The following is a 27372-nucleotide window of genomic DNA, read 5'->3' on the forward strand; positions in this document are numbered from 1 at the left end:
CGCCAATAGTCCAATCAAGGAAGCTAAAGACTTCCAAAAGTTTAAATTGATTCTTTACAACGTGGTCCAACTCCGGCGCTGTGAAAGAAACTTTCGCTGCGGCGAAAGCAGATCTTTACTAGAGGAGTCGATTAACTGGAGAAGTCTCCCTGGGAGGAGGCAGAAACTCCAAGAGAAGGAGCTTCCCCAGTTACATAAAACCTATAACCTCTTACGAAGCAACTTAGAGGGAGGGTAAGCAAAAAGAGCCTTCCCTAAGTCTCTTTTCATAGACATCCATTTCTCAGTCTCTTTCACGAATGTCTAACCGCTTTAGATAGAACAAGTTTTGGGGAGAGAGGGTCTGAAGTTTTCCTCCTCATCAAAAAAGTCGAAGTTGGGGAGCGCGGAGCAGCTTTCTCAAAATAATCTGGATAAGATACCGAAGAAAACTAAGGAGGACGTGAATAACACGAGAGGTGGTGTGAATCCTCCTCCTCTACTTCTTCTTCATTCTCCGTAACCGCCGAAGAAGTAGACGGAACTACAGCCGGATCTGAAGGTTTCGAACCACCCTTGGACTCATTCATCCAGTTGGTTACATCTCTTAACTGCTTGCGCAAAGGCGCCAGAGACGAATCAAAACAGTTAACGTAGGCTTGGAAGAGCCTAAATGTTTTCAGCAGGAGGCGGAAAAACTACTTGCGCCTCGCTCGGAGCGCCGCCGAAATTCGAGGCGAAACAGGCGCATCAGGCGTAACAGACGAAAAAGCGCCTAAGAAACACCCTTAGAACTGCTAGCTACAGCGCTAAAACCACAATCTCTACTAGTAATGATGCCGAAAAAGGCACAGATTGAGGCGACGAATGAGCCGCTAACGGCCGCGGCGCAACCCTACTCTCATGGCTGCTTATACCGCTTGACTGGAGGAGCGAAGATCGGCGCCTGAACGCCTCTTTAAGGGATGCGAAACGGGCGAATCTCGCCAAGAGCGCCGCGCGACCGGAGACGAATCGCTTGAAATCATTCGAAAGGCGTCTGACCGCAACACCTTTCCAACGCTTAACCGAGCCCTGTTGAGGCGCAACAGGCTCAACAAGAGAGGCGCCTGTCTGTGGGCAAATCCCGATCGACTCCCTTGGACTTCCGGTATGTCTTCTCCCCCCCGGTGCGGGGGAGCTGGACAGTGACCTTTGTTCTAGGAGACGTGTCAGGACAGACAGACGCACCCTCAACTACACTCTTACCTGAAGCCGCTTTCTCCAAAAAACGTCTTAACTGAATTACCAAGTTGCAAAACCGTATTCGCTAGTACCGAAAATTTCTGATCTACAACCTCGATTCCAGACTGGCAATGGTGTCGGAAGAAACTACACGGGAAGCCGGAGAAGTGGGATTAGTAGGAGGAATAGGAGGTGTAGTTAAAGGAGACATAACAATTTGAGGAGAAACAGAAGGAACAGATGCATCGCAAGACGAAGCAGAGCTAAGTCTACTTTCCCTAAGCGCTGCTTTTCTAATTCTGTCTTTAGCTAATTTCTCCGAGTATGAAACTAAAAAACTTCCATTGAGAATCAGTCCAATCACTACACTCGTTACATGTTCGATCTGCTGAACAAACCTGTCCCCTACACTTAACACATTTAGTGTGAGAATCATACTCTAACTTGGATAATCTAGTTTTACATCCTGAGATGCAAAACCTAAACTCCCGACGGACTAGAATCCGACATGGCAACGCCTAAATAAAAAGCAAAATAACAACAACGCCAAAAAAGAGTACTTCACCAATTCCGAAGATCAAATCCACAAGAAAAAAAGCGAAGGAAAGTCATCCACCGCACCGACCACCGATGTTCACCGGACGCCGGACAGGAAAAGAATTGGATTCACCTGGGCAGTTGTACCTGGTTCTCCCGCGAGTGGAGGGAGATGACGTCATCACCACCAGTGTTGGCGACGCCGACGCGCTAAATTTTGAATTTAGTATCCTGCCGCTCGTGGAAATCACGGCTCTATAATTGTTCGGTAAGACACTACAATAAAATTAGCCGTTACATAAAGTTTTATATATGATAATGTGCGCAAATCTATGTAGAATACAACAAAAAATAATTGAAGGTTGTAGCTTTTCTCATTTTTTGAAACATTTGCATATAAATCACGATAAATAGAAAAAAAACACACGTTCGGTCAACTTTGACCCTACCAAAATGGCCGAAAAACGCAATTGTAAGCTAAAACTCCTTACAGTCTAGTAATATTCAGTGATTTATCTTCATCTTGAAACAAATTCCTAAGTCTCTAGCAAAATATTTAGATTTATGGTGAATTTAAAAAAATCTTTCCTTCCCTTCCGCGCGAGATTCTCCGCCACAAATCTCCGAAATACGTACATACCATTCTCGGAATATTTGCTCCATTTCATATTAGGCATTTCATAGAGTTTTATATATGAAAATGTGCGCAATTTCATGTAGAATAAAACGAAAAAATAAAAATTTAGAAGGTTGTATCTTTCTTATTTCCAAAATAATTGCATATAAAAAATATAATATATAAAAAATTCGACATTCAGTCAACTTTAACTCGTCAGATATGGTCGAAAACTGCAATTGTAAGCTAATACTCTTACAGTATAGTAATATTCAATCATTTGTCTTCATTTTGAAAGTAACTGGAAGTCTCTAGGACAATATTTAGAATATAGGTGAATTTTTGAAAAAAATATTTGTTTACGTCCACGCGTTACGAATTCATGCATTATTTTGTGATAATATTTTTCTCTCTGTTGCTTTGATCGTTTTACAATGTGTTATATACCAAAATGATTGCAATTTAGTGTACATTACAACGAAAAAAAAGTAACTTGTTACCTTTAACCGTTTGCGGCACAGCGTGATTTGAATACAATTATATATGAAATTTTCGTTTTTAAGCTATCATATATCGCATTATTTATATATTGGATAATGATAATTTTTTTTTCATTTCTGATGGTTGCATACTAAACTTCAGGCAATGACAAAAAAAGGAGCCAAAAATGAACTCTTAATCTTGAAAAACTAAGCGTGCTGTGATTTTGAAAAAAATATTTTTTTCCGCTTCCGCGCTCACTCCGAAACCCCTCCGGCACACGGGAGACAAATTTTTTTTACCGCTCCGGCGTAAGAGGGTTATTATCGTCGATCGAGAAGGTTCTCTTTGTTAACGTGAATAGGAGCGAAAAAAACGAGATTCTCGATGCTCTTTGCGATATGAGAAGAGTCGTGGAATTGTGCCTAACGTGATTAAAATGGATAACGAAATCAGGAACGAATCTTGCCGTTACCGAGCCTGGTGTCCGAGAGGCTACTGGACTCTAGGTTAATAACTCGCTAAAACGAGAAAATCTTGGATGGTGCTCTTGGCTCACTGACCAGGCTGGCGCTTCTGGCGCAATTTGCGCCAGGCTGGCGCTTCTGGCGCATTGCGCCAGGCTGGAACGCTCTCCGGCGCACTGCGCCAGGCTGGCGCTTCCTATCTAATTTCTTTTTAGGTTATGTGCAGACACCTGTGCCTTTATGGTACCCGACATCCTTTCGCATGTTATTCCGTTCTTAGTAGGAAAAAAACTTTATATATATACGTAGTATAGTCCATTCAGGGTAAACAAGTTCTGCCACAAAGAGAATGTTTCCCATCCGACTCATCCATCTTCTTCTGAGCAGGTACTCTTAATAAGCTATGCTTTCGTAAGCCTGAGAGCATTATTATAATATTAATGTTCTGCTGCGATAGAATCCTTTAATAATGTTACCTACGGTAAACAGACATTGAAAGGTTGTACTATCTCTCTTATTGAAAGCTTCTTAGCAAAAGGCATACAATATTTTATTTATGTTAGCTTAACTATCCCCTCAATCCGAGGTTGAAGACCGCGATTGTAGGGGAGAGATACCGATAGTTATTCCATCCCGCAGAAGAGGGAGAGAGATAACCCGACCGCTCATGACTGACACCTACATGGTACTGCGTTGGTCTCACTCTCAGCTCTCGCGAAAGCAGTCTCCATTAGCCGTCTGGCCTTACTCTTCCAGAGTTGCCAGCTACTCCATTTAATAAAGGAATTTTAATAAAATTATTATCGAACTTCATGAAGTTCTTATTAAAGCATATTTAAGCGAAACAAGACTTCGATAAATCTAGAGCTAAGTAGGTGTTTGTCTTAACAATCCCTTTAAGCGTAGTGCTTTTCCTAGGAAAGTCGTAGAAGGATACTGGTAATTTGAGTTTTGCACAGCAAGAAGTAACTACAGTAATGTGTTTATGATTTGACCGTATCGTATTCTCATACAGCAGATACTCTACTACCTTCTACTATCTTCGTTCTTTTCGTTAATAGAACGATAGAAAGAGTATATATATATCCTTAAGGAAGGAAGTTAATCCAGGAACTCTTTAAATCTTCGTGATTTCCTCATAAATCGCGGAAGAGACAGAATTCCTGTTCATCACTAGGGTTTACGGAGGAAGTAGATATTTTTCCTATCCGCCATCATACCCAAACCGTCGATTGAGATTCTTATTAAGAAAAACTCCCAAAGCTCTTGCCTCCTTCAAAACGAGGGAAGAGCATGGATGAAGGAGAGAGTCCGCATTGAGAGGAACTGCCTAACACAGGAGTCTTTTGAATAATGAAAGGGCTTCTCTTAGTATCAGAATCCTTCTGACAAAAGCAACGGCCCGCCTGTGCGACATCTTGCACATTTGCCAGGGGGAAGGTTGCTCAAGTTAAAAAAAAAAAAACTCAAAGAGGAGTCTCGCGACTGACCTCTCTCGTCAAATGAAGATTTTGGAATATTCTGACGCCTGATCCTTGCGCCTACGCCTGGATAGTTTCCGCGCGCCTGGAATGTTTCCACACGCTAGAAAGGAGACTCGCTCCTGGAACGTTCCGCTTGCGTGGAAGGTCCCGTGCGCCCTGATAGTTCCGAGCGCCTCTAGTCTCTACTAGAGCCTCTTGCCAGTAAACGTTCAATGGAAGCAACCTTCTGATTGCCACTCTACTAAAAGGCTCCTCAGTCTAGCCGTCTGTTTTCTCTTTGAAGGCGCCTTGCACCAAGAAAAAAGTTCTGGAACGCTGCTCGCGCTCTGTTGGAAAGCGGCTCGCGTTTATCTGTATGAACGAGGCTCGCGCTAGTCTGTTGGAAACGCGGCTCGCTGCTGGTTCTGTTGGAAACGTGGCTCGCACTAGCTTGCTGGCTGGATCTCAGCCTCTCGCTCAATGTTCTCTTAGTTTTCAGAGAAAGCGCCAGATCGTCCGAACTCCAAACATGTAACATTCTTCGTCTTTTCGGATGTAATATGAAGAAACGGAAGAAGAGACGCACTTTTTAAAGGATGCCTTTCCAATGGCTATCCCTGGCAGTCTGGGACGTTCTACAGATCCTGCCGAGGGAACGCCCGATCGGTGGGGATTCTCCATAACCTCCGTAAGGCTTTCGACTTTTCTCCTCTGGGCTTGTGAGCTTGGAAGAGGGTCTAGGCCTGAGAGCGAGACAGAGCCGATCGGACGCACCCTCTACTGTTTAGGACGCCTTTCCAATGGCGAACTTGGGCAGTCTGGGACGTTCTACAGATCCTGCCGAGGGGACGCTGATCGGTGGGGATTCTCCATAACCTCCGTAAGGCTTTCGACTTTCTTCTCCTCTGGTGAGCTTGGAAGAGGTCTAGGCCCTGGGAGCGAAACAGAGCCGATCAGAACGCACCCTCCACTGCACTGTGAACACTAAAATCACTTCTTACCTTTCAATAGCTCGTATTTTGAGCTACATTCCTTTGTCTTCAAATTGCAATATGAATTTGAAGATTCTGTGAAGTAAGAAGGAGATGAGGATACAACACTACTAGCATTGTTAATGCTCTAACTGCTCGTTAGTACGAGAGCTATAAAAAACTTCTAAAGGAAGCGTAACTAATTCTATTCCTGACTTCCTCAAGAAGGAAGTTAGCTCAATCAATTCTAACATTTACTACCCGTTATTATGAATAAATATTAAAATTTTCCTTCTTGCAAACTATGTGAGTGAGTGTCTACCGAAAAGTTCGGTAGTTACACGTAAACAATTCTTCAAAATTTTCGAAGCCAAAGTTATTAAAACAAATTAATATGCGTTTGCCGAACCAAAGATCCAGTACTTCCTGCAAAAGATAGCCCAGAAGATCGATGGCGATGAAATCCAAAAATCAAGTCAGGAGGAACTGCAAACAAGTTGTTTACATTCCAAGCGACAGAGAAAATATTGAATAGAAAACGGGAATGGTTCCTAATCCTGCCACCCAGGGCAGGACGGTAGATCACCTGACCTACCTGCAGCGTGTGCCGCGAAATTTGAATTTCTGTCGGGGACGACGGAGTCTTAGCTATGTATATATCTGACAGGTAAGTTGATTGTATGAAATTATCCTATTGTTAAGACCGAAGGTTTGTTCGCGTGTGAACAATACATACGTAGCTGATTCCCACTTTGACAGGAGGTGAGATACTATATGGACTTATTCTACACTAAAGCATAAGTCATGTAATGAATTAGTAATAGAAAAGCTGCTAGCAATTAAAACAATGCATTTTGACCTGTAGTGGCATGGCAGTAAAGCCGGGGGTCGCCTCTATATCAGGGGGAGCATTGTAGCAGAGGAGTACTCCGATCACTACCAAAGCATCAGTGAAAGTTATGTGGCTACAGAACTATCCAATGGCTAGCCAAACTTTGGAGGTGCCCTTGCCCTAGGTGCACCACCATAATAAAAGCAACCAGATTATGTTGTCACCTATACTGAAGTAGAACCACAACCCATCCATTAAGAGTGCTGGGTACTCTGGGTACACTGTACCCTCCAAGCTCCCAAAACTTCAACACTTCACTACAAAGTGAAGGTCTGGCCAATAGGATAGATTCCTATGCTTCCTTCTGCAATACCATGCCAGTAACTAAAATTTGCAAGATACTGCCAAAATTTTATTTTTTGACTCTCAAAATCAGGAGAAACAAAGAACGATTATACTACCAATAGTTTGAATGTCGAATGGATATAAGAGACATATAGCCATTGAAAAGTATTGAGGTAGAGGCTGTTCTAACATTTTTAGCTTTTGTTAAAAGGAAGCAAATGCTTCTCCTAAATCTGAGTGTCTCAGAAGATAACATCCATTAGGGTAATGGGCAAGATCCTCTACTCAGAAGACTATAAGAGTTCCTGCCATAACACCCTGGGTTATAACTGGTCTGGGATTACGGTTCATCAGATGGACCATTCAGCCAGGCAGAGAGCTCTCTATTCCTCTTAAGCACCAGAGGGCGCTTTAGGCTCCCAAAGAATGAGCTGGCACTAGGCTGTAGTTGTTGCCAGGAGTTCTAATGAGAAGAAACTAGCTCTTGCTAAAACATGGTTCCTGACCGCCTTCAAACTTGAATATCCAAATAGAACGGAAAATTTATTCTCTTCAGAAGTAATGAGCGCTATTGCGTGCTCAGAGCAAGAGTTGGTGCCTGGCTGTTGTTGGCATGCCAGACTAGCTATGAGCTCAGGTGAAGTTTGGCACCCCTGGAAGAAGACACAGAGGTCTGTAAAACTCTTAAGTGAGAAAGAAAAGCACATACAATAATACCTCAATCTTACGCGATTCAAGTTGAGCAAATTCGCAATAGCGCAAACTTTTCTTTGGAACCTAACTAATTATCATATGTGAGTTTTTCAGACACGCAAACTTTGCGAATCGTTGAGAAACCCAGCAAAAGTTTTTTTTAATTTTTATGTAATTTATAGGTTTTCAAGCTTTTATGTGTAAATTCAATAACATTAAATAATAAAAATAATAATTCTCTCTCTTTTACTGTGATGAGAAAATTTTTATGGTACATTTGAGATGGCTCAGAGTTTTGAATCGGATTCAGAAGTTGGATAAGTACTTGATAACTTATGAAAGTGGAGGAGTGCAAAGCTAAATAGATTACATCCTGATTAGAAGAGCTGACAAAAGCAATGGGATGAACTGCAAAGTGATCATGGGAGAAGCATGTTAAAAACATAAGTTGGTGGTGATGGATTTTAAAATGAGAGGTACAAAATTCAAAAAGAGAATGAGGAAATCTAGAATTACAATTTGGGACCTCAAAGAAGAAAAGGGGGAGCAATTTAGGACTGTGAGAGAGATGTCTGGAAAGGGGGAATGTAGAATTTGGACAGGGTGACAGAGTGGAAAATATCTAGGCAGACATAAGAGAAATATTTGTAGGGGAAGCAGAGGAACTGGTGGGAAGAACCAGCGGATTTGGAGTGTCAAGAGGAGAAAAGAGGTGGTGGAATGGAGAGGTGCATGAATCAATTCAAAGAAAATGAAAAGCATTTAAGGACTGGAAAGTAAGACATGCACAGGGTGCTGAAGAACAGTACAGAGAAGAGGAAAGAGATGCAGCGGAGCAGTTGAATGAAAGGCTAGGAACATGAGAAAGAGAAAAGGATATCTATAAGATTTCAAACTTGAGGAAAAGGCAAAGACAGGATTTGGGCAAATTGGGTGTCATCAAGGATAGAGAGAGAAATATATTGTACAGGGATGAAGGCATTAAGAAGAGATGGAGAGTATTTTGAACCACTATTAAATACTGAAAGTGAGAGAGAGATGTGGGAAGCACAGAGGGTAGACGGACCAGTGACAGGGATACAGGATACATAAGTGAAGAGAGCATTACTGTAAATAAAATGAAGAATGGTAAAACACTAGGCCCATCAGAGTTCCAAATTGAAGTGATCAAATTACTAGGTACAAAGGGGGAGAAATGGATGTGGGATTTATTAAAAGCTATATAGGAAGAAGGAATGCCAAGGGAATGGGAGAGTCTAATGATATGTATATACAAGCAGAAGGGAGATGTCATGGATTGTGGTAACTACAAGGGAATTAAACCAACAGAGCATAGATTGAAAGTTTGAGAGAGGATACTGGACAAGAGATTAAGAGAGATTGTAAAGATCGGGAAATAATAGCATGGATTCATGAGAGGCAGAGGGATGGTGGATGCAATCTTCATGGTAAGACAGCTACAGAAAAAGAGACTAGAGGGAAACCAGGAGCTCTATTGTGTATTTATGGACCTGGAGAAAGCATACAATAGAATCCCAAGAGAAGTAATGTTTTGGTATTTGAGGAAGAGGAAAGTCCCAGAAAAGTTGGTTAGGCTGCTCAAGATGATATACCATAGAATGAGAACAAAAGCAATAACTGCAGTTGGGGAAGCAGACAACTTTGAAATTAGTGTTGGATCACACCAGGGGTCAGCATTAAGCCCATTTTTGTTTGTGCTGGTCAGGATGTGTTAAGTGAAGAGATCAGGAAAGAAGAACTGTGGGAGTTCTACGCCGACAATCTGGTGATTACTGCCAAAAATGAGGAAGACCTACAGAGAAGGGTTGGAGAGTAGCGGAGTCTTTAGAGAGGGGTGGCTTAAAGATGAATGTGAATAAAACAGGTTTTGGTGAGTAGTAGGAAAAAGAGGCAGAATAGTAATGCAAGAAAGAAGAGGCTCGGTTATAAAACAGGTGGAAAAGTTTAAATACTTAGGATCTACTTTAAGCCAAGAGGGAGGATGTGAGGCTGAAGTTGACAGTAGGATAAAAGCTGCATGGGGGAAGTGGAGAGAGGTAGCTGGAATAGAAGTGATAAGAAAATGCCAATCAAGCTAAAAGTCAAGATCTATAGCACAGTGTTAAGACCAGCATTAATGCAAGGATCGGAAACATGGGCTCCAAGAAGAAAAGAGGAATAAAGCTTGAGAGATTGGAAAATGACAAAATAAGAAGGGCAGGCTTAGCAAAGATTACAGAGGTAATAAGAGTGTCACAAATGAGGTGGTATGGGCATGTGTTGAGGATGGATGATGAGGAGGGAGTGACGAGGGCTTTGGAAGAAACTATTAGAGAAAAAAGACAGAGAATTAGATGGTGAGATAAAGTGAAGGAAGATATGTAGAGAAGAGATTTGGTGGAGGATGATGTTTTTGATAGAAGGCAGTGGAGAAGGCACATCAGGCAATGACCCCTTCATGTAGGTTTAATGGTGGGAAAGAAGATTTTCAAATAATAATAATATAACTGTAATTACAAAATTTGTACTGATAGTATTTTAAAGAAACAAATATCCTTTCCTTCATCTTTGTTTAACTCGCTGGAAACCAGAGCTGTCAAATATGTCAATTTATTATGATATGGTGGGGGTTGGATTAGCAGCTCTCTCTCTCTCTCTCTCTCTCTCTCTCTCTCTCTCTCGTCTCGTCTCTCTCTTTCTCTCTCTCCCTCTCTCTCTCTCTCTGAGATGAGAGAATTTCCCAGTGGACACTTGGGATCCACTATGAGTTCCAACTCTACTGGGCAATCGGAACTTCTTACAGTAAGACCACTTAAGAGTTATGTATACTGGAGACACCGGGGCACATGTGCTGTCCCAGAAATGCACCTTTATTAACTAACAAAATATACTAATCCTGCAAGAAGTGCCTGGTAACAAATGCAATGTTTACATTACATATTACACTACTTGTCTATCAACTCAGCAACTTTTACATTGTTACATTACTCATGGTAAAAATGAAATAATCAAAAGATTGTAAGTTCACTACTGAAATGGTATTTTCGTAAGATATCAGGTCCGTAACAAACATATACATCAGTTCGACAAACCAATGTTTACATTATACAGTGATCCCCCTGTATTCACTGGAGATGGGTACCAGACCCAACCAAATAGCTCAAACCCCCGATAGTTGAAACCCCTATAGCCATAAAAATGTAAAACTCCCTATTTTTTTTAGTTAAAACTCAAGAAAAACCCACTAAAAATGTTTATACCTGGATACCTGGTTTTTTAATAGTTTTACCACAAAAAGTCCATTTTATGAATTGTGGATATTTCTGATAGAAAAATCTGTGAATAGGTGGATTTACCACAAATAATGAGGTATATGTTCCAGAAAGAAATCCGCGAATACGTGAGTCCATGAATCCAGAGGGTTCACTGTAGTCCACCATTCGGCAAAGGGTAGTAAATCAATTAACTGCAATTTAGCTGTAAAAATGAACTATTGATGTACTACTCCAGTAAGAAACAAAAAAACAAGGAAAAACTCACCCAGAAGCTTTTGGGTGAAGTTACCAGACTTTCAGTCTGAAAACTGAAGTCTGGTAAATAACTGGCAAAAAATGAACTGCTGCCAACATCACATGTTATCACCAGAAGTTGCAGAGGGCGAGACTGGTGTCACCTACACAGATCATAGAATACTATCCCGATACTACTGCAAAATTTTAATCTAAACTGCTGTGAATAAATGAAACTGATATGTATGTAACTAGTACTTGGTAAGTTACTAATATAAAATTCCAGTTACACTTTAGAAATAATGATCATACAGTTAGTCCAGGTAGGTTAGCAAATTTACACAAGGGCCTTCAGGTTCTCACTAGTTAACAGTATCATTTCTTGTGCATCTATGAAGTGGGTAACATTAGAAGAATATCACAACTTTATTTCAATTATGGTATATTTTTTAATTCATCACATGAAATTTGAGATCATACTAAATTTTTGAGTAGGGTGAAATACTGTACCAACACAACCCCTTACAAATAACACCAATTTCCTTTTGCATTTGAGAAGTGTCAATAATTGCAACAATGGTAGTATCTTTAGACAACCTAGGCTAAATGAGAACACCCTCAACCAATTACACATATTCTCCAACATTTTAAGTTACAAACAATTTATTAGAGGAAATACAAGAGAACGAAAACCACAGCTGTTAACCAGTCACCAAAAGCAGTACAAAGAGCAATTTGAAAAAATCAAAATGCCTATGCATGGTTAAGGTTGTCTTGGGTATATCTATAATTACATCTAAAGGGGCAATGCAAATAGTACCCATTTCCTGTAGGAAAATTGGCTGTCAGAATTATGGTGTCAGGGGGGCAAAGTATAATGGCTTAAAATCAACTTTCCACTAACTGTAGAGAACACTATACTAGAACAGAATGGTTTGTAATTGTTGCAACTGGCACATAACTGGAAAAATGACAAATTTTTAATCTATTTGTATTTTTCATAGCTAACAAACCTGAGGTCTTAACAATAGGACAAATCTTCTTGTGCCAGCTGGAAACTGGTTAAAACAATCAAAGATTGTAAAGCAAGGAATCTGTGGGATCTGGCAACTCATGCATATATGAGGTGGAAGCTGGTCGTCAACCAAGCACAGTATCTTGTGAAGCGTTAGTCTTTCCCCCAACCCAGGAAAAATGTGAGAGGGGGCAGCTTAGAGGTGGACAGTTAAACGTTAAGACCTTAGGTTTGTTAGCTGCATGACAAATTGATTAAAAATTTGTCATTTGCTCATATGCAGAACAAACCCTCGGTCTTAACCATAGGATAAACTTATACTTGGAGGGAGGTACAAGTATACTAAACCGGCTGTGAGTTAACCCACAAGACCACCCTTCCTAGAAGAATGAGTTCCAACGAAGGGAGCCTGAAGCCCATGAAAAAATAGAAATCGGATATCTAAAACTCAACCATCTGGGTTGAAATACAATGTTATATGGGCAGATTCATTGCATTCCAGAAACAAAAGAAAACTGGCTGTTCTAGTAACAAACCATATAAGCCACAGGAGTTTGCTACCACTCCTCACTCCCCTTGCTAGAGAGGAACTCTTACTACTGAATAGCAATTTGTCTATTGCATAGTCACAATGCAAAAGTACCACCAGTATGACCACCTTACTGTATCAGACCAGTTCCAGCATGACGTGTCTATTCTTCGACCTGCCCATAGGAAGAAGAAAGGAACAAAGAAAAAGAAAGAGGCCAGCCAACTCACTCATTCTCTCTTCCACACAATCATCTTAGGTAAGATACAGATAGCCCTCTGAGGGGCACCGGGTGAATTACGCAACTTGTTGGGCAACCACCACAGGACCCAAGAAAAAAGTGTCCAAAGACCTGTGGGCAATGTTCTTTAGGTAAAAGGAAGTGCACATGGACTGATGAACCACAATCACAGACACAACTGAAAACACAAAGAATCACAGGCAAACAAAGCAACCGGCTTGGAAGGAGAGCAAATGCGTCTACTCTCCAAGGTGGTCAAAGAAAGACTAACACATCATGGGATACTGTGCTTGGTCGACGACCAGCTTCCACCTCGTACACGCATGAGTTGCCAGATCCCAGAGATTCCTTTGATTGTTTTAACTGGTTTCCAGCTGGTGCAAGATCTATCCTATTGTTAAGACTGAGGGTTTGTTCCACATATGAACAAATGCTATTTTGATAGAACAAACAATAAAAAATATTTGTTAGAAAAAAATCACAACACTTTTTCACAATAATGTGAACAATAATTTTGATATCAGCCCCTATCTACAGTAAACTAAAAGCAAAGTTGGTGAAAACTGAATGTGTTGTCCCTCAAAGGCTATAATTCATAGGTCAATAATAATAAGCACAAAATAACTTCTTTACTGTACTCTATACCAGCTTGACTCAAAAAGGGTGAAAAGGAAGAGCTGAAGGGTTACCAAATATTCTATCTTGCTATACTTGTGCATCACAAGGTAGTCATACGAGTAATAATGGTAATGTACTCTAAAAGTACTCTCTATCTAATGTAGGATACTGTCATGATAGAAGGACTCAGGATTTATCTACTGCTGGGTACTGTAAACTAACACAAAATGTTCAAGCCTATACCACATGTGTAAAAAGAAATAATGTGCATTATACAGACTTACAAAAAGTATTTACTTTGTCTTTTTGTGCCCTTGCCAGAAGGAAATAAGGTCATGCCTTTTTTTAACCATTCTTTCAGGTCCAAAACACACAGTATGTACTAAGTAATGTGTGATAGTCATGCAACAATGTTGTGCATATTAATTCAGCCTATCTCCCAGGAGCACAACATTAATGATATAAGCATCTCTTAAAATGTGCCTTAGGAAATAATATGGTTTTCTGATATCATTACAGCAAATTTTCGTGATAGGACAGAGAACATTAATGAATTAATAATTGTACAACTTCAGTTTGGCAAAAATAATTTAATTTATGACAGTCGACTGTAATGATCACTTTTACGTCTTGTTACAAAGTAAAATTAAACTTTAGAACAACCATACAACACATACAACATATTAACTCATTGTACATGAAAGCGCATTACAGTACTAACCTCAAACACTTCCACAGATCCATTACTAAGAGCATAAGCCACATGGCACTCATCTGGGGATATGCTAAGCTGCACAACAGATCCATTCTGTAAGTATATAAATACCTTATGTATTTAGAAAGCAATATCTCTCAAATGAAATTTTCATTATTAAAATGAAGTTTTATTGTATACTTACCGAACAATTATAGAGCCGTGATTTCCCACGAGCGGCAGGATACTAAATTCAAATTTTAGCGCGTCGGCGTCGCCAACACTGGTGGTGATGACGTCATCTCCCTCCACTCGCGGGAGAACCAGGTACAACTGTCCCAGGTGAATCCAATTTCTTTCTGCCCCGTCCGTCCACCTAAGGGAGGAGGAGGGTGGGTATAATCATAATTGTTCGGTAAGTATACAATAAAACTTCATTTTAATAATGAAAATTTCATTTTTATTGTAGTGGTCTTACCGAACAATTATAGAGCTGATTACACATTTATGGGAAGGTGGGATTCAGTGGACCACTAGTATTTTTTAAATGGTTAACTTTATTTCATTGCAAGACCAGTAAACACTCAAGGTGTCTGTTGTACCTTACCTTGTAAGAGAGCTACAGCAGACTGTTACTGCCTCTGGTCGGTGCTCTTCTTACTATTGTAGAGGAATTGGAATTTGACCAAAGTTAGCCTCTACAGGAGTGGAATCCTTCCGTAGTTCAAGCGAGTCAAGGCTGACTGACGAGGATAGTAACAACAAAGATTGCCCTTGCCCTGGGCTAAGACCAGAAACTTCAATCATACAAAACATTTGTCAACCAACACCAGATTTAAAAAACAATATATCCCAACCATTGTAAAATCTGACCTAACAGACTGGTGAGTATCCCAGGTACTCAGTACCCCAGCTTCCCTTGAACTCGACAACCTATTCAAGGTGAAAAGTTTAGCATAGAGGTGACGACCCCCTGTGCCGGTTTCTCTCCCAACACCATGCCAGAAACCGCCACCGGACCTAACGTTTTACAATTCTCGAAAAACCGTTTTTCTATCTCTTTGAGATAATGACTGGCGCAAAATAAAAACCGAATTCGATCTCCAGAACGTGGGCTCTGGAAGAATCGAAGCTAAAGAAAATTAATTTCTTTCTGAATTGCTAAAGAAGTTGCCACTGCTCTAACCTCGTGAGCTTTAACTCTCAGAACGGAAAGATTGTCGTTCTCGGACTGCGAGTGAGCTTCCCTGATAAGCTCTCTAATAAAGAACGATATAGCATTCTTAGAAAGAGGACGAGAGGGATTTTGAACCGAGGTCCAGACTTAGAAGATTGTCCTCTAATACCTTAGTGGCAAACAGATACTGCTTAATAGCCCTGACTGGACATAAGAGCCTTTCTTCCTCCTCATGTCCAACCAAATCAGATAAGTTCCTTAACCACAAAACTCCTCGGCCAAGGATTAGAAGGATTCTCATTTTTGGCTAGAAAGGTCAAAGATACCGAAAATACAGCATTGCCTTGAGAGAAACCGACTCTTTTGTCTATAGCGTGCAATTCGCTGACACGCTTAGCAGAAGCTAGTGCAATAAGAAAGAGTGCCTCTTAGTCAAGTTCCTGAGTGAAGCCGACTTCAAAGGCTCAAACGGTGGCCCCATGAGGAACTTAAGCACCACATCTAAGTCCAAGCCACTGTATCTTGCGGGAGCTTAGTGGTTTCGAAAGACCTAATGAGGTCCGACAGATCTGAATTGGAGGAAATATCCAACCTCGATGTCGAAAAACCGAAGAGAGCATGGCTCTATATCCTCTGATCGTCGAAGGAGCCAGTTTCTTAGAGTTCCTAAGAAATAGCAGAAATCTGCTATTTCTGTTTAAAGAGGTCGCAGAAGTAGAGACTTTAGCCACTTCTACACCACTCTCTGAAGATTCTCCACTTCCCTTGATAGAGTTTTGTTAGAAGACTCTCTCCTACAACGAGCGATAGCTTCTGCAGCTCTTCTTGAAAATCCTTTCGCTCTGACAAGATTCCGGACAGTCTGAACCCTGTCAGAGCTAGAGCGGACAAGTTTTGGTGGAACCTCTTGAAGTGAGGTTGTTTAAGAAGCCACTTCTCTGGAGGAAGAAGTCTGGGGAAGTCTACTAACAACTGGAGAAGGTCCGGGAACCACTCCTTCCTGGGCCAAAAGGGAGCGATTAACGTTAGCGTTACATTGCTGTGCGACATGAACTTGTTCAGCACCTCTCTTATTAGACCGAACGAGGGAATGCATAAGCTTCCAGACCCGACCAATCCAACAGCATTGCGTCCACCGACCAAGCTAGAGGATCTGGGACGGATGAACAAAAGAGAGGAAGACGGTTGTTCCTTGATGTCGCGAACAGGTCTATTGACGGTCGTCCCCAAAGGCGCCAAAGTTTCTGACAAATCTTGTTGTCCAAAGTCCACTCCAGAGGTAACACTTGCTGTTGACGACTTAACTCGCCGCCAGGACGTTCATCTTTCCGGAACAAATCTCGGGACTAGCTGAACCTTTCGCTTCGTTTGACCACAGGAGGAGATCCTTGGCTACTTCGTACAGAGAGAAAGACTGAGTCCCCCCCTGTTTTCCGCCACGTACGAGAGAGCCGTGGAGTTGTCGGAATGCACTGCCACTACTCGACCTCTACTAAGCTCCGAAACTGTCTGAGCCCCAAGAAAATTGCTAACAGTTCTTTACATTTATGTGAACTTCTTCTCCTTCTCCGACCAAGCTCCTGAAGTCCGTTGATTTCCCAGTATGGCTCCCCAACCTGTGTCCGATGCGTCGGAAAAGAACTGTAGGTTCGGGAGGATGGGTCGTAAATCTAACCCTTCTTCCAACCTTGCTCGAGAGAGCCACCACCTTAGGTCCTCTTTTATTTGATCTGTGACAGGAAAGGTAATCGAGTCTGGTTGTGTCTTCCTGCACCAAGAGGCTCTCAGGAAAAACTGCAGAGGTCTCATGTGCAGTCTTCGCCCAACGTCACAAATTTCTCCACTGACGTCAATTTGCCCAGGAGCCTCATCCACTGATTGGCAGAACTTACCTTTTTGTCCAAGAACTCCTGAACTGTCTCCAGACAGCCGTTGAACCCTCTTCGGGGTACAGAAAAGCCCGAAAAACTTGAGCATTCGAATCATCCCCAAATAAAGGATGCTCTGAGATGGAACCAACTTGGGAACTGGGACTTCTGTTTGTTGACCAGAATTCCTAACTTTCTGGCAGATCCAGAGTTGTTCCCAAGGTCCTTCATGCACCGACTCTCTGATTCCGACCGGAGAAGCCAATCGTCCAGATAGAGGGAGGGATTCTTACTCCTAATATGTGTAGCCAGCTTCCTATCGGGATAGAAACCCTGGTGAAAACTTGAGGAGCGTCGCTAGTCCGAAGCAAAGCGCCCGAAACTGAAACACTTGCCTTCGAACATGAACCTCAGGTACTTCCGAGATTCGCAATGTATCGTAATGTGAAATAATCGTCTTGCATGTCCAGAGAGACCATCCAATCCCCCTGTCTGATGGACTCCAGAACCGACCGAGTGGTCTCCATATGAAATTTTGTTTTCTGGACATGCAAGTTCAGGGCGCTCACATCCAAAACTGGCCTTCCAGCCCCCTGATGACTTGGGAACTACAAAAAGGCGATTGTAAAAGCCTGGAGGAAAATCCCCTTCTTTCCTATCTGTTCTATCGCGTTCTTTGAGAACAAGCGCTTCCACTTCTGCGGCTAGCGCCATTGAAAATTTGTCTGAGCCCGGGAGATATGCCTGGAATGGAAAATTGGCACAGGTGAGAGCGAGGGAGGTGAAACGAGAGGAATAGATAGCCGAACTTGAGTACTTGCACTACCCAGGCTTCTGCTCCTCTGTTTTCCCATTCCTCCCAAAAAAGAGCCAGCCTGGCTCCCACTGGTGCATGAAGAAACCGAGCTTTCATTTGGAAGGTTTGTTAACCTTGGCCGAGGCCTTAGACTGAGGTCGCAATTCGATTTCGGCCGAAAGAAGCGCTTGGGTTTTCTCCCTCGAAAAGGCGCTTGGGCCAGAGGAGAAACCGAAGAGGAACAGTCTCCACAGGAGCTTTAGGTCTCTTAGTAGACTGTGCCAGTAAATCCGAAGTAGATTTCTTATCTAGCGCAGACGAAATTGACACACTACATCGTCTGGAAAGAGGTTATCTTTCACAAAAGGAGCAAACAAGAGAGCCGACTTCTGTTGGGACGTAACCCTTTTAGAAGCAAAGGAGCACCAAAGTTGCCTTTTCTTAAGGGTACCAAAGGCGATGAGCGAAGCTAACTCATCACATCCATCCCTAATGGATTTGTCCGCACAGGACAGAACACCAATCCAATCCTCCGCTACTCCTGAGAGAGAAGGACAGTCTTCGATCTTGGCCGCTAAAGCGCCAATAGTCCAATCAAGGAAGCTAAAGACTTCCAAAAGTTTAAATTGATTCTTTACAACGTGGTCCAACTCAGGCGCTGTAAAGAAAACTTTCGCTGCGGCGAAAGCAGATCTTCTAGAGGAGTCGATTAAACTGGAGAAGTCTCCCGCGGGAGGAGGCAGAAACTCCCAGAGAAGGAGCTTCCCCAGTTACATAAAACCTATACCTCTTACGAAGCAACTTAGAGGGAGGGTAAGCAAAAAGAGCCTTCCCTAAGTCTCTTTTCATAGACATCCATTTCTCCGTCTCTTTCAACGAATGTCTAACCGCTTTAGATAGAACAAGTTTTGGGAGGAGAGGGTCTGAAGTTTTCCTCCTCATCAAAAAAGTCGAAGTTGGGAGCGAGTAGCCGCTTTCTCAAAATAATCTGGATAAGATACCAGTAAGAAATCTAAGAGACGTGAATAACACGAGAGGTGATGTGAATCCTCCTCCTCTACTTCTTCTTCATTCTCCGATACCGCCGAAGAAGTAGAACGGAACTACAACCGGATCTGAAGGTTTCGAACCACCCTTGGACTCTTATCATCCAGTTGGTTAACATCTCTAACTGCTTGCGCAAAGGCGCCAGAGACGAATCAAAAACAGTTAACGTAGGCTTGGAAGAGCCTAAATGTTCAGCAGGAGGCGGAAAAACTACTTGCGCCTCGCTCGGAGCCGCCGAAATTCGAGGCGAAACAGGCGCATCAGGCGTAACAGACGAAAAAAGCGCCTAAAAGAAACACCCTTAGAACTGCTAGCTACAGCGCTAAAACCACAATCTCTACTAGTAGATGGAGCCGAAAAAGGCACATTGATTGAAGGCGACGAACAAGCCGCTAACGGCCGAGGCGCAACCCTACTCTCAGGCTCCTTATACCGCTTGACTGGAGGAGGCGAAGATCGGCGCCTGAACGCCTCTTTAAGGGACGCGAAACGGGCGAATCTCGCCAAGAGCGCCGCGCGACTGGAGACGAATCGCTTGAATCATTCGAAAGGCGTCTGACCGCAACACCTTTCCAACGCTTTTAAACCGCAGCCCGTGAGGCGACAAACAGGACAACAAGAGAGGCGCCTGTCTGTGGGCAAATCCCGATCGACTCCCTTGGACTTCCGGTATGTCTTCTCCCCGGTGCGGGGGAGCTGGACAGTGACCTTTGTCTAGGAGACGTGTCAGGACAGACAGACGCACCCTCAACTACACTCTTACCTGAAGCCGCTTTCTCCAAAAACGTCTTAACTGAATTACCAAGTTGCAAAACCGTATTCGCTAGTACCGAAAAATTTCTGATCTAACCTCGATTCCAACTGGCAATGGTGTCGGAAGAAACTACACGGGAAGCCGGAGAGAAGCGGGATTAGTAGGAGGAATAGGAGGTGTAGTTAAAGGAGACATAACAATTTGAGGAGAAACAGAAGGAACAGAAGCATCGCAAGACGAAGCGGAGCTAAGTCTACTTTCCCTAAGCGCTGCTTTTCTAATTCTGTCTTTAGCTAATTTCTCCGAGTTATGAACTAAAAAACTTCCATTGAGAATCAGTCCAATCACTACACTCGTTACATGTTCGATCTGCTGAACAAACCTGTCCCCTACACTTAACACATTTAGTGTGAGAATCTATATTCTAACTTGGATAATATAGTTTACATCCTGAGATGCAAAAACCTAACTCCCGACGGACTAGAATCCGACATGGCAACGCCTAAATAAAAAGCAAAATAACCAACAACGCAAAAAAGGAGTACTTCACCAATTCCGAAGATCAATTCCACAAGAAAAAAAGCGAAGCAAAGTCATCCAACCGCACCGAATACCGATGTTCACCGGACGCCGGCAGGAAAGAATTTGGATTCACCTGGGGCAGTTGTACCTGGTTCTCCCGCGAGTGGGAAGATGACGTCATCACCACCAGTGTTGGCGACGCCCGACGCGCTAAATTTGAATTTAGTATCCTGCCGCTCGTGGAAAATCACGGCTCTATAATTGTTCGGTTAAGACACTACAATAAAAATAATTTTCCAAAATATAAAAATACAGTATTAGGAACACAAAAACAATAAATATCCAAAACAAGCTAATAATTATGTAGTCATTAAGGCTTTCCTAAACAACTAGCTCCCTTAGAACAACTTTTTTTGAAACAAATACGAAAAATCACTAAGACTGAGATAATTAAAGTAATGAAAACTACTACTTTTCAGAAACCACTGCTTCATACTCACTCCTGTTGGAATCTGATGTTTCAGTTTCAAGGTGTCATGGTCAAGAATATATATGGTACCACTGTTGGCCCCTAAGACAATCAAGGACGGACACAAGTCAAAGCATGCCACCTAAATTGAGAGAGATAAAGACAATGAAGTATGTACGTACTTGGGCTTTTCAAGTATCCATAAATATATAGATGCTTTTCAAGTAGTATCTATAAATATAAAGATTATTGACACCAAATATGTTTCCTGTACAGAAATATGTTTCCTGTACAGAAGTGTATCACACTAAATATGAAAATTTATACCAAATATACGTTTCCTGTATGGTCAAGTAATCAATTAATATACAATGGTTCAAAATGCAAAATTACTCACCCGTTTCTGAATAAAACAAAGGGCGTTCAAATTATCATGGTGTGGTATATATGTGATACAATTTACAACCACTCGCATGCATGTAAGGGTTATGTAAAGGATAAGTGACATTAGCAAGAAGTATTGTTTGTACTAATAGCTGATTTGATATATGAAATTTGCCCTAAAAACCATGCACCATGGCACTTTCAACCATTCAGCTTAAGACAGTGAAAAGAGGGTGTAAAGTGAAAAAATGCTCGCCAAACAACTTGGGTGCCTTTAAAAAACTGAGTATTTCAAATACTATACGTACAGCTGTGGTACCCTTTCCCATCCTCACTACCTGGCTGACAAAAACAGGGTTGGAGACCTAAAGCTTAGCAAAAATTCACCACTAAAATGACAGGAGGGTGGAAATAAACACAAATGATAGCATTTCTCCTATCATTAAAAAGTTCTTTTCAAATAAAAATGCATTTATAAAACACGTTTTAACATAGGAAAAACCTATTTTTCTTAGGCTATTCCTCAAAGGGTTTATACTCTCATGGTCACCCAAGGGCTCCATAAGAGACCAACCAATAACAAAGAATTCTCTTACACGTAGTTGGTCTCGGGCCAGAATAGTGCTTGTTGGCAAAGTGACAGACTATAAAGGACTCAGGACAGGAGGGCTCTATCTCCTGTCCTACAATGCCTACTTCAGTTCGACATCTCACCTGCACAGATGTGACAACAACCTATGTTGGCCACCTTCATTACACGCCAGGTCTGTGCAAAGTAAATGTTCACCCAAGTCCCATGCCTGTCTCAAAGAAAGTGGGTGAGTTTGAGGACTCACAGCAGCTTACAAAAATTGGTTTCTCCCTGGCCAGGCCAAGAAAAAGGTGTCCTAGAATACTCTTTTGTTTAACTACACAAGGTGATTAAGCAAGCCTACTCCCCATTGTCTAAGTTTTGTCACCAATTCTGTGCATGCAGAAGTGCATGACATTAGAGGAATACCTAGGTTCCCCCCTGGCATTTAAGGAGAACTTATCTGTTCATAGGATTTTGAATGCTGGTTCCTGACTATGTTAAAACGCTTTCACTTTGTTCTACCTAAAGGATGCTGACCACAGATACTTGGACACTTTTTCCTTGGGTCCAGTGGTAGCTGTTCAACAAGTGTAACTCATCCAGTGCCAAGCCAGGGACAATAACTTTTAATGAACACCCTCATGGTTACTGAGAAAGGCAAACCCAAGCAAGATGTGTAAATTTGCTTACACTAGACCATTCTGATATTCTATCTTTACAAGAAAACTCTTTAGTTAAAAATTAGTCGTGAATTTTATAACTACAGAAATTATTTACAAGGTAGGCTACTATGTACAAAACAGATTAAGTAAAACAGAATACCTTTCATAACACAGACTGACAAGAAGTATTACACTAGTGTATGAATGATGCTAAATTCATTAATGACAGTTCCATGCTAATATAAAAGCACAAAACTAACCTTTCAAGCTGAACAGACAACACTGATAATTAATTATTCCACGCATACAAATATTTTTAATTTAAACACACTATCTCTTTTAAAGACAACAACAAAATATTTTTACAGAGCTTTGGAAAAAATACCTTCTTATTCACTACACTTAAGATTATAAAAAATAATACTGAGATAAGAGCAAAACTACAAGTGAACATCTGTTGTAATATAAAAAATAAAACTTACCCGAAGTCTGGTGCTTCCTTGTTGAATAAAGTTCAACTGTTGCAAGTCATTGTACTGCAGAACAACATATGGCAAAGACATGGTGACTTACAGATTTGTCTCATCTACTCATTTTGGAGTTTACCAATCTGGAAAGTATGTCATTAAAAAACATAAGTATATAAAAATCTTTTAAAATTAGTGCAAAATTTTGTATTACAAAAATCAGTTTTGGAAATGCCTTATTACTGACATTAGCCATGAAGGACTTGAGCATGTAGTAGATGCAAAACAAGCTATAAATAGACAGCACAGGTTCAGAAGGCTAGGATGAGGGTATTAATGTATACAACAATGATATGTATGTTGTATTATGAATTTATGAGATAGCATCAAAAACTTCATACACAAGAGAGTAAAATGTAGTTTTACATATGCTGCAGTTAGTATTTATACACAGTAATTTTTTTATACTAATAAAAAAAAAATCTCATCACAAATGGCTGGCCTAAAAGGTTTGTCCTAGTATGAGACAATACTAATTAGATGCACAGTATCCAAAAATTACAACTTCGTAAAAACTGCACACTGTACTTTGATACACTGAAGTGTTAAAAGCTAACAAAATTCCTTGGATATGATAAGCTGATTTGTTAAAAACTGACATAATTTCTTTTAAGGATTTGAGATCAATACTTGTCATTCATCCATCAATTAAAAAGTGGTCAGTCATACAAAATAGTCTTGCAATGTCAATATACAGAAGTTTGGCTGTGATGGGTGGCCTCCAAGTAACCGACTGTTATACGCTTATGTTCAATTCTACGAATGGTCGTGATGGGTGGCCTGGCAAGTATTATACACTCGTGTTCAATTCTACAAAGGGTGAACAACACTTCTAATTTTTTATTCTTGTATTGATGACTGTTACAACTTCTAATATGAATTGAAGCTAATATATTCTCCGTTTCAGCATTCAACAAACCCCAACATTAGTTTATTTAATGTAATAAGCTCAGTGATGTCACAATCTTTGGTAACTTTTAGATTTGATCCAGTTTTGCCCGTCAAAGAATTGGCTATGTTACCCGAGTCTTATTTCCTTTAATATGTCCTTGTATGAGCAAGGATTCAACATAGTTCAACATTTATGCTAGCTTTATGCTAGCTTCATATAATTTACAAGAGCATCTGATATGCTCAACATTTATGCTAGCTTCATATAACTTACAAGAGTATTTGATATGCTGGACAAAGTAATCAATATAGTTCAACATTTATATTAGCTTCATAAAACTTGTAAGAGAAGATATCTGATCTACTGGACAAAGAAATATTTTTGGACAGTAGTTTTTCTGACATTTTACACAGCACTTCTACAATGAGTTAAACTAAAATCCTCTATAGAGGTATAATTTTTATATAAGCTTATAAACTGAAACAACTGCAATTTCTCTGTGAAATAAAGGCTACATTAAGTAAGTAATGAACATTTGTTTTTCTATTTGTAGATATTTAAGCAAATTCCAAATCAAAGAGATATTTGAATACATGACAGTAGTACGTATATGAAATTTTGCTTGCACAAACTGAACTACTGTATGATGCCTTGTGAGGTAATTCTTTAATTATGTTCAAGTCTTCAATGATTGCCAAGCTTTGTTAGAAACCATAAAAAAACAATGCTCTTCATCATTATTCAAGTACTATCTATAAGACATATGCATAAAATTATCTTCTTTATAAACATAAGTACATTTTTGAAACAGTACTGGTTATGCATTGTTCTTGAATCAAATGAAAGAAATTTAAATGCACTTAATAGCCTTATGCTAAATTTTTTCATTTATTTGCATAATAATTACAATATTAGTCATAATGACTAAGCGTACTGTCTTGATTTAATTCAAACATATTTTATTACAGCAAATATGATGGAATGAAAAATTATATATATTAATAAATATATATAATATATATATATATAATATATATATATATATATAATATATATATTATATATATATATTATATTATATATATAAATTTTTTACCAGTACACTTTCATTGCACAGCCTAGTGACCATCCTTAATTGTACAGTAATTCACTATAAATATACCATACAAAGCAGCATGCAGAAGACTGATCTACACCTGTCCTTAACTACCATATGCTAAATTTAAATGAGAAAAAATCTTAAAATCAAAGGATGCATGGTACAATATTTTTACTTCAAACTTCCCCTACTTTTTTTGGGGGGGAGGGAGGCAATATTCACTAATATATTGAAGGACTGTAGTGAATTAACCCAGAATTTGACAAACTCAAAAACTGACAAGTCTTGTTAAGAGCCTGTGGTTGAACTGTCTCACTAAGTCAAGATGTTTAGGCCTGTGTGGCTACAAAAGGTAACAGCAGTGGTTAGCAATACTAACCCTCAACTGATGTTACTTTTGTTATGACATCCAGCATATATATTTTCCCGATGGTCTCTGTATTTTAAGTATACTTGACTACATTTGTTGGTGAAGATGCTTTGGGCAGGTAAGGGGCCCAATATGCTCAAATCTTGCATATATTAATTAAAGACATGAACTGCCTACTTTTCCAACAGCTGATCTTGTGACTTATGAATCCGAGACCACTCCAGACACTGTAATTCACTCGGTTTTGGTCCTCCCCTAAAAACTCCCGTTTCCACCTGGGTGGGCCCCTTCTCATCATAGCCAAATTTAGGTATATAAACAGTTTGGGGATGTGACCTAAACAATAAGCTGAAGGCACGCACCTAAAATAGGGTAATACCCCTGTTAGACATCCAAATACAGTAACATGAGATAAGCAATCAGAAAATTAGTATAGGTATGTATGGGTCATGTATTTGGAGAGAAATTACTGATCAAGTACCTAGTAGGGTTACCTGCGAGTTTCTGGGGTCACATTAGGTAATACTAGGTAGAATTACTAGTAACTACCTATAGAATATTAGGTAACTACCTATTGTTACTTTGCCTTTTACCGTGAAATGCCAATTATCTAACAGACTGACAGGTCTAGATTGATAGGTACAAAATTGTTAGCGTTCTCAGAATTACCGTCCCCGTAGGAGGTAGTGCTGTCAGTGGACCTCATGCTGTGCACTGCAGGCATTAAGGTTCTTTGCAGCGTGCCTTCAGTTCCTAGCTGCAACCCCTTTTGTTCCTTTTACAGTACCTCCTTTCATATCTTTCTTCATCTCACTGCGAGGTTTTCCTCCTGTTAGGTAGCCCTACACATTTCAAACCTTTTTCCGTTAAATTTTCATTTCTGCGCTGAATGACCTCATACGTCCCAGTGCTTGGCTTTTGGCCTAAATTTTATATTCAACTTAACTCAACTCAGAATTACCGCGTTCTCCTTTATTCTAATCTGGGCAATAATCTGCTTAAACCTAACCTAATTTATACAATGCTGCAGTTAAGGCAACAAGCAATTGCTGGTTGAAAAGTGGTCAATTACTCTTGAGTTATTCCAACACACACCAATTGTTTGGCAGGAAGAGATTCTCAATTGATTGACGACTTATAGAACTACTCCATCAAGCGGTAACATAGTTAAATCACTTGAAATAACAATTATTAATCAGAGTTAAACAAAGAAGAAACTTGAAACTTACGGTCAGGTGACACTTGGGGGAGGATCATCTCTTGCAGCAGGTAGGATTTGCCGCAGGCCAAAGTGTTCGAAGCTTGTTTTTTTTAGCAGGAATACTCATGAGTTATATCATATCATAATACGATGTATGAAGCATTGATTTATACATAAATTTATCTCAATCATAAAGTGTATTTCATAACTAAGAATTTGAAAATAAAAGTCAGCCACCTGGTAACAGTTACTAGTAAGCTGAAGTCAAATGAATAAAATCAAACAACATTAAGTTTTACCATGGTGTTCGATTTTGGTTAAGGCTTAAGCTTTAAGAAGCTGTTTAGTAGTTCATTGATATTTGTAAATAAAACCATTTTTTTCTTAGGACGTATTTTTATGTCTAATTAACACTAGTAAACAATCTATTTCCTTTAAAGCCGTGAAGAGAAAATACATAATTTATTTTTTCATCATATGTTAATTTATTACAAATTATTATATAACTATATATACGTATATCAACGAATATAATTATTCATTACAGAAAAGTACCAATATGAATATCTTTGTGTTAAAATAAACAACTAATAGTGTTATTGATAAGGAAGCTTGTTCTTAATACTTTTTATAGATATCTCTAAACTGAATACTTAATCTATAGCCGGAGCCAATGACTTAGAAGATTTAAATTTGGCTATGTAAACTAACTGTCAACAGTGTCTTTTTTTTTTTTTTTTTTTTGCTATGGTTTTCACGACTTCATGCAGCTTTCAGATTTGTTGTGTACATATCCACCCCAGGAACAGACCCCAGT

At 40.2% G+C, this 27372-nt stretch overlaps 2 protein-coding genes across 3 annotated transcripts in view; one reads left to right on the plus strand and one right to left on the minus strand.

The window, feature by feature from the left end:
* LOC135221016 (uncharacterized) overlaps nucleotides 1–27372 on the plus strand; it is a 405496-nt gene that overhangs the window by 30855 nt on the left and 347269 nt on the right. The gene's annotated exons all lie outside the window — the stretch shown is intronic.
* Nucleotides 12416–26762, minus strand: LOC135221526 (BLOC-2 complex member HPS5 homolog). The gene is made up of 4 exons (XM_064259251.1): nucleotides 26584–26762; nucleotides 22949–23076; nucleotides 20878–20988; nucleotides 12416–14327 (listed from the first exon to the last, which is right to left on the minus strand). Exons 2-4 carry the CDS (start codon nucleotides 23027–23029, stop codon nucleotides 14208–14210), a joined length of 312 nt encoding a protein of 103 aa, XP_064115321.1. The 5' UTR covers nucleotides 23030–23076; nucleotides 26584–26762; the 3' UTR covers nucleotides 12416–14207.

Source organism: Macrobrachium nipponense, chromosome 2, assembly GCF_015104395.2.
Source record: "Macrobrachium nipponense isolate FS-2020 chromosome 2, ASM1510439v2, whole genome shotgun sequence".
NCBI classification, from domain to species: Eukaryota; Metazoa; Arthropoda; class Malacostraca; order Decapoda; family Palaemonidae; genus Macrobrachium; species Macrobrachium nipponense.